This window comes from Apis dorsata, unplaced genomic scaffold (genome assembly GCF_000469605.1).
Source record: "Apis dorsata unplaced genomic scaffold, Apis dorsata 1.3 scaffold_32, whole genome shotgun sequence".
NCBI classification, from domain to species: domain Eukaryota; kingdom Metazoa; phylum Arthropoda; class Insecta; order Hymenoptera; family Apidae; genus Apis; species Apis dorsata.
Genome location: NW_006263334.1, coordinates 4,646 through 13,294, shown reverse-complemented (window position 1 = coordinate 13,294; position 8,649 = coordinate 4,646). Strand labels below are relative to the sequence as shown.

At 42.0% G+C, this 8,649-nt stretch overlaps 1 protein-coding gene across 1 annotated transcript in view; it reads left to right on the top strand.

The window, feature by feature from the left end:
* LOC102679042 (nucleolysin TIAR-like) overlaps window positions 1-7,831 on the top strand; it is a 443,006-nt gene extending 435,175 nt beyond the window's left edge. Inside the window, exons 6-7 of the mRNA XM_031512054.1 lie at window positions 2,696-2,771; window positions 7,676-7,831. Of these exons, the coding sequence (XP_031367914.1) occupies window positions 2,696-2,771; window positions 7,676-7,816 (217 nt within the window). The 3' untranslated portion in view covers window positions 7,817-7,831. The remainder of the gene's footprint in view (window positions 1-2,695; window positions 2,772-7,675) is intronic.
* Window positions 7,832-8,649: the final 818 nt, after the last annotated feature.

The following is an 8,649-nucleotide window of genomic DNA, read 5'->3' as shown; positions in this document are numbered from 1 at the left end:
GAAGCCGTAAAAAGAGGGCCGATCGCGTTCGAAAGAGAGGGGGAGAAGGGTTGGGAGAAAGGGTGACGAGAGAGGTGGCTCTGGATCGACAGAGAGAGAGGGAGAGAGTCGTCCCCAGGGGTGGGAGAGGTTGAAGTGTGGGCAACGACATATGCGACTGGCGTGCCGCTCTACATCTAACTTATATCGACTATTACTCATGTTCGCGCACTGTGACATTCGCGGCGGCGACATTCGGCTGAAAACTCGCGGAAAATGATCGCGGATCATCTCAGGAGAGGAGAGAAGCTCAAAGTTAAAAAAGAAGAATACTCGTCGATAGGAGAGGATAAATTTTTCGATTGATCATAAATTATATATATATATATATATATATGGTAGATCGGTGTATAGAGATATAGAGGAATATTCTTATTCTCCTCGGGGCGAGTTGATCGCGCTCTTCGTTCCTTCCTTTCTTTCTTTTTTTTCTTTCTTTCTTTATTACGTAAAAACGAGGACGATTAAGGGCTGGCTAAATACCGAGGCCGACGGTGGAAAGCAATTTAACCGAGTATAAGTATTTAAGCGGGGAAGAGGGAAAGTAAATGCATAACTCCGCTTCCGCGAAAGGCCGCGTTTACAGTTGACCGCAACTTTGTTTAGCTTCTTGCGCAACATAGTAGTTTTGAGTAAAATTTACTCGAAAACTACCGCTTGTCCGGTCTCCTCGCACTTGACCTTCTTAACTCGGTTTATTGCAACGTTTTCAGGAGAGGGCCAACGTTTTCAGCCATCCTGAAAACGCGGAAAACAAGATTGCGAAACGATTCGCGCGCAACTTGCAAATTATTTCCCCATTAAGAAATTATCACGGATATCGGGGGATACAATGAAATTCGCACGATGCAGGAAGAGGTTCTCGAAGAAGGCGAACGATTAATTGTTCAAAGAGCGAGCGAAACCGAAAAAGTTGCATATAGCGGGAGGGGGGAGGGAAGGAGGAAGATAAACGGGGGATGAGAAAGCAAAGTACCGCTACTCTTTGACGCGCGTAATCTCGCTTACCCTCTCTCTTTCATCCCTCTTTTCACGTTCTGTCCTTTCGGCGAAACCCTCTTTCAGCCTTTCTTCGCTCTTTTCCTTTCCAATTTTACTTCTTTCCACCATCTCCCGTCTCTTTCGCCAACCTGCCCGATATCCACCGCTGCTTTCCGCAATATCATCCAATTCCGTTATGAAAAATTGTGCGCTCCTGTAGCCCCGATCTTTTTTAAGAATAATAATAATTCTAGCCGCGATTAATGTTTCCAGCGTACAACGGCGTTACCATTACGATAGATAGTCTTTTCTTCGTCGAAAGAACGAAGCCAGCTCCCTTTCGTTTCGAGCGAGTGACATAATGAACGAAGATAAATACACGACGAGCAATTCCTAGCTGCTTCCCCGCTAATCATTTTAATGCGTTTACAAAAGTAAACGGCATCGACTCCATTTATTCTTTCCAATGAATCCTTCGTTAATGCGTTCTTCGTCGCATGATTTCTTTCTAAATCATCGTCGATCCTTTCTCCTCCTCCTCTCCGATGTTAACGCGAAAATATCGGAACGAAAAAGCAATTGGCAAAATTTATTTTTGTTTTTTCCTCTCTATTTTTTCCTTCCTTCCTTTCTTTCTTTTTTTTTTTTTTTTCACGAAAACCAGACAATATGAAATTCTATCGAACGTTCGAAAAATTCAGACGAACGAGCGAGCGAGCGGGATGAAAAATTTGGCAGACCTATAACCCAGAGTTTTATTCGAGCCACATGCCAGTCCCCATCGAACGAAAGAATATTTTATTTAAGTCGGGAGGGACGGCCAACGCGGGAGGCGTTACCCCTTACTCGAGTATTCCTAATTTCGTCTGTCGGGCATCGCTGGAATCTTAATTACGAGCAAGAATTTTTAGGGTGTTCGACGATCGTTCTCGAAACTCGTTGTTTTCGAGAGAAATTCTTCGAAATTCGTCATTGGGGATAGATTAAAGACTCTTCGTCGAGACTTTCTTTTTTTTCTTTTTTCTTCTTGATAAAACGGAAGATTCTGGGGATATATATGTATATATATATATATACGATTATAAAATCGAGAAGAAAATGCACGATGCGATTAGTAGACGGGATGTCTCGTTAAAAGTTGGAGAAAGAAAACCGGTTTCTGCTAATCTGTTGCTTTCGTGTTACGTTGTATCGGGGAGATAAGGTAAACGGAATGATTGCCAAATGTCACGAAACGTCTATCCGTTAATTCGAAGTAACGAGGGGAGTAGCCTTCTCTCAACTTTTGCGATAATGCGAAAAGAAGCGTTAAAGCGCGCAACGGTATAATTAGGCGAATAATGATCGAGAAATCGGAAGAAAATGGGATAAAATTTTTTCCCTCTCGCTTCGTTTTCGAGAAAATTAACCGGATATTCTCAACTTTACACGAGACGTGCTGAAACGTTATCCAGTGTGTATAAAAATTTAATTAAAATTCAAAGGGATGAAAGGTTTCGTTGTATATAAACGAATCTTCGAAAGGGAGGAGGAGGGGAAAAAGAAGAAGAAGAAGAAGAAAAAAAGGAAGAAGAAGAATGTTCGAGTTACTTTAACCGCAAATAATAATTTCCAAGAACTCTTTCGTAACGGAAAAATTCATATTTTTAACAAATGAACTTGTTTCTTGTTGCAGAGATTGCAGAGTCGTGAGAGATCCACAAACGCTCAAATCCAAAGGATATGGATTCGTTTCCTTTGTTAAAAAAGCGGTAAGTCTAACAAATTTAATTTCATCCCACGATTTCATTCCCGACTGGTAAAGAAATTTTCTAAAAAAAAAAAAAAAAAATAATACCAAGTTACGAAATTTCTCGTGTAATCGCGTAAGCTAAAATAATATTTTTAATTACAAAAAACTCTTTCCTTTCTCTGAAACGCTTCAAATCTCTCTCTCTCTCTCTCTCTCTCTCGCACAAACAAAAATTTCAATAGCGAAAAAAAATTAATTCTAAAACGATTATATAATAATCATTCATACCCTTTGATTAGAAACTTTGCGCTCCATTCCGTCTGGAAATTTATTTAGAGATCTCGTTGATCAAACAAGAGAGAAAAAAAGAGGAGGGGAGCGCTTTAAACCGTCATTTTTCGAAAGAAAGGGGGAGGACTACGACTTTTATCACGATTCTTCTCAAAATCTACCGCGTAAATCACGACGTAAGTTAAACGCAGGACAGTTAAGTAGGAAGGCTCGCCACCTTTTTTTATGGGGGAAGGTTATCCGCCAAGGCGGCTACCCCCAACACCGCCTCTCGTTTCCCTCCCTCCCCTGTTTTAATGTTCGATCGATCTGGACCACCGCAGGCACCTGCCTCACCACCCCACCCCAAGTATTACTTACCATTGGCCGAGTATAAATTTTCCACGGGGTGTCTCCGTGAAGATCTCGAGGGGCACGCGAAAATTTCTTCTCGCCCCTCTATCCCCCTCTATCCTGGATCGACCGAGGTCAATTGAGAGGCAGGTTGACTCTTTTAACGTGCAAAGAAGGAATCCTCCACGAGACGACGCAGCGCGAAAACGTGATTTCGAAAGGTATGGATCCCGATGTGATTAAACGAGACGGCGCGCGTCTATCAAGCGAAACTATAAATACGTGGATGGCAGTTGCCGGAAGGAAGAGATAGGGAAAAAAAAAAAAAAAAAAAGGAAGGGGCGGGCACGTGCGGGGAATTTCAGGGGGTGGCAAGGCGAGAGCCAAAATCGCCAAAAAGTTGGCCACTTTGAAGCGACGCGAAGAAGCAGAGGGGAAGGGGAAGATCGATAAATCCTTTTGGCGATAAATCAAGAAATCGGTGGGGGAGGGAAAAAAAGGCTTTCATAACGTTCCATCGATAAAATCCCAGCTGGAATAAGGTCGGAAGCGTATCGGGTAAGGGTGGCAAAAAATTCATTTCGTATTCTTAATTTCCACGGTGGCTGTTGATTCCAAAATTTCCCCGATCGGCATCGACATAATATTCCCATAAAATATCCGATCGATACCTCCTCTCCCTCTCTCCCTCTCCCTCTCCTCTCCAGTTTCGCGTCCGCGGTATCATCGATAGAAGGATCGGAGGAATACGGAGGAAAAGAAGAAGCGAAAAAGAGAAAAGCAAAGGAAAAAAGAAGAAAACGAAAAAAAAAAAAAAAAGACACGTAGAGTACGTAGTATGCTCTTTTTAGAGCCACGTAAGCCTATGACTTAGTAATGCGTGTAAAGCAGCTGGGTGTCGCTTCGCTCGTAGTCACGGAACGGCCTATAGGCGTTTCCCCTCCCTGTGTGTACGTGTGTGCATGTGTGCGCGAGAAAATTCGATTTGACGTGTGCTCGGACAGGTTGAACTAGGCAGGTCTGGGGCGACGAGGTCGGTAGGACAGCCGCGGCGTGTCGTATAAACGGTCCGGTCACGGAAAGTGGAAGGAGAGCGAGAGGAGGGGGTGGTTGCATTCAGCCGTTCCTGCTCGTCCCGGGGTTAGGGGCAAACTTATCGACCGTAGTTTAGAATCGGCTTAGAGAGAGGCGAGCATTCGGCCCGCCGGTCTATCTAGGTCTAACCACGCGAGCCAAGCGGCGTCATATCGGGGGGGGGGGGGGGAGGGAAATTCGAATCGGAAATACTTTATACCTCCCCCTTCCACGAGTGTAAGTACGTAGGGATACGGTTACGAAGAGGGATAAGAAGTAGCTGGATCGTAGCGACGCCACGACGATGCTAACTTTCTCTCTTGCACACAGGAAGAGAAGGAGGGGTAACGATGGTGGATGGTAACGGTTGTGGAAACGAGGCGAAAGCCCGGACCTCGAAGAGAGTCCTCGAAACGGCGCAAATGGGGAGGGGGAGGGAAATGGGGGGTTGGATGGAATGCCGGCAGGGAAGAAGGGAAACACCTATCCTCCCCTCACCTCTTCGTGCATAGTAGTCCTGGAAGAGCTTTTCGACTTCTTCGGGGAGGAAGAGAGAGAGAGAGAGGGAGGGAGGGGGGATGTGACGGAGGAATATTTTTAGATCCGTCGTTCCTCGCATCAACCACGGCCTGTCACCGGCTTGCTCCCATTTGCTCGTGGAATACGCACGATTCCGAATCCGCCACCCCCTCTCCGCAACCACGCAAAGTCGGTCTCTCTGTTATTCCGCATCCACGTTTCTCTATTTCCACGTCTCTATTGGCAAGAGCCTTGCAATAGGGATATCGGCCTCCTCTCCTCCCTTTCTTTCTTTCTCCCTCTCTTCTTTTGCCCGCTCCCACGTTTCTTTCTTATTTTCCATATACATATTCCCGTAATGGACTTACGGATAGAGGAGTACCCGTTTTCACGCTCTTATTGGCGCGCTACAATTTTCGTAGCGTCCCTCTTCCCGTGCCCGAAAGAATTTCATCCTCCCTCGAGAAATAAACACACGTGGATAAGCGCGTGGATTTTTCGAAAAATCGGAAAGGGGAAAAGATACGGGGAGGGACGGATAGATGGGAAGCAGAATTTCGAGGCGAGCTCGTTGAGTTGACCCGCATCGGGAAATGCCAAGGCGAGAGAGAAACGAGTCGATGGTTTCCAAGTTTCGAACGCTATCTCCGGCATTTCGGCAAGCGATGCCTTTAACACGGGGATTAAACGATTTTGCCGTTGAACGGGTAAACGAAAGGAAAGAAAAAAAAGAAAAAAAGAAAGAAGAAAAAGGAATTGTAATTTAAACGTTTCGCGAAAGAGAAAATTAAGAGATCAGCGACAACGTTACGCGCGACGTTAAAACAGAGAGGAAAGAAGAGATGGAAAGAGAAAGATAGATTATCGAATTACCAATTGTCTCTCGAACCATTCTATGTGTGTGTATATATATATATATATATTCGTTCGACACATTTATGCATACACGTATGCACGCTTAGCGTAAGTAATGTATACGTAGATATACATACGTATTTATTACGGCTCCATTCCACGCGGAGAACGGTAATAGACCACTTTTCTCAATCCACTCGAGCTATGCTTCTCAAACCAGAGCAGTAGTAAATAAAAGTTACGGCTACCATCTTGTGTACTGCGAGTTACGGCCTCTCTGGCTGTTGGTCGTAACCTTTTTGTTTATTCCAGTTCCCGATCTCTCTCTCTTCTTCTTCTTCTTTTTTTTTTTTTCAACGCAAGGTAACCACGCTACGTGACTTCTTCTTTGCTGCCCTTACGATCCGATGACACTTGACACGAGTACAACCATACTCGAGATACTCGAGTAGAAACTATGTCTGCGAAATCTGTATATTTTTTCAAAACTATTCGATATTCTTATTTCTAGAGAGAGAGAGAGAGAGAAAGAGAGAGAGAAAAGTTTGCGTCGATATTTAGATGTCACGTTAGATTAGATTGTTCCACTTTTTTGGAAAGGAAATTTTGAACTTGTACTACTTTTCCATCGTCGTTATACCGCAATATGTACTTTGACTACGTGAAAGGCCGAGGACAGTTTAGAGAATTTCGCGGGATTATTAGGCTTGTTGTGTCTTGTGTTTATCGTTCGCTGCTTGGAATTTTAAGGAGTCGTCGGCTGGCAAATTGGCGCCAATAACATTCCTTCTTCTACGTTTACGTACGAATAGTTTTCCTTTAAAAATAACGATTAAGTAACTTGAATAATAGTAATAAATTTATAGAATATACTTTCTTGTTAATTTATTGTTCGAGTAATCCATCAGTGAAATTAAAACGAGTGGATATATTAATGCGATAAATGTCACAATGATTGTATTTAGATAATTAATTGCTTATAACGTATATACATATATATATATAAAATTATATACCAATAATAAAAAAAAACTGGATCATTTAAACTTTCGTAAATTATTATTTTATTCAATATTCTTCTTTAACGTTGCAATTTATTAAAATTGGAATTATTAGTAAAATATCTGCCTCTGGAATTCACGTATTCCATTACATTCGTAAACCACGCGGCACGATTATAACTAAAATTTGAAATTGATGGTTGCGATGTAGAAGTAGTAGATGTGGCCGGTCGGTCGCCTACAACTGAACCAATTTAATCGTGGGTTTGCGACAGGGAGCAATAAGAGAGAGAGAGAGAGATAGAGAGACAAATTTTTAGGGACGCTGAAAAATTTGTGAAACAAGATAGAACCATTAATTTTAGATGATGCCATTAATAGGTGGATACCGGTTTAATATTGAATAACCTCGGGCTTGGAAAAAAAAAATATGTATAAAAAAAAATATATGTCCATGATTAACCGCGCGACAACCGCGCGTTCGTTTAATCGATGCGTGAAAAGAAGAGGTCTTTTTCAATTCGACGATCCAATCTGTTTTTAATTACGTACAAGATATTTTGATATTTGCAATTTAAAACGATATGTAACGATATATAAATTAATTCAATTCGTCCTTCTGTAATTTTTAATTAGAGGAAAATTAAAAAATACAAAAAAAAAAAAAAGGTTTTATCATAAGGAAACATCATGCATATAATTATTACGTCGTAATTCGGGTTTTATTCAAAAGAAATTGTTCGATTTTATCCCAAATACGCGAAGCGATCGTTTTTTCTCGCAGCTTAACTTTTAAAGTGGCGTTTAGCAATTATTTCCGAGTTTCAAGGTTTCGCTTGCATTGTTCCAGGAAGCGGAAAGTGCCATCGGTGCCATGAATGGACAATGGCTTGGTAGCAGGAGTATTCGAACGAATTGGGCGACTCGCAAACCCCCTGCGCCAAAATCCGAGGGTGAGTATATATATATATACATATACATATACATATAAACACGTACATACGTGTCTTTCTCGAATCTTTGCTGTACACTGAGAGTGGTGCATGATTGTCGTTTAATACAACGAACACGTCGAATCACACAATCGAAGAATCCAAGAGAAACGACTGACGAAACTTTCTCTATTTATTTATTTTTTTTTTTTTTTTTTCTTCTTCCAAACTTCGATCCAAATAATCCTAATCTAGAAATATATATATATATACACAATAATTATAAATAAAAATGCGTAAAAAATCGTTTACTCGTTTAATTGATAATCTCTCGTGGACGATCTAATCCATCGTGTTTTCGTAAGGAAGCAATAACAGAAGAATGTAAAAGAAAAAAGAAACGAATTTCTCCCGTTTTTCGTTTGTGAGACGATGAGGAAGCGTCACTCTTAGCGTGCCCTTAAGACCACGTCTGACGCGCATATGAAAGCGGCAAAGGAAAATTAAATATCGCGGTGGCCCCCCACGGAATTTTCGCCGACGCAGCTGGAATTCGATTAGGTCCAGTCGGCCGAGGAGAAAGCTTTCATCCATTTCGCGTCGTCGAGGTGGAGAGGTTAAAACAGTCTCGCCACCAACGCTTCGTTGATCGATATATCACGATATTTATCGAATGATATCTTTATCCAACGTCGAGATGTTCGATCGCGTCCACATCAAAATGAATTCACTTTCGTTTCACGTTCGTTCGTTTTTTTTTTTTTTTACACGTCCGATTATCGTTATCCCCTATTATTTGTCGGATACGATAAATATCGAACTTCGAATCGTCTTCGTTTCATCGTTTCGCATAATCGGATAACGCAAAACGGATAAAAACCGAACGCGCGTT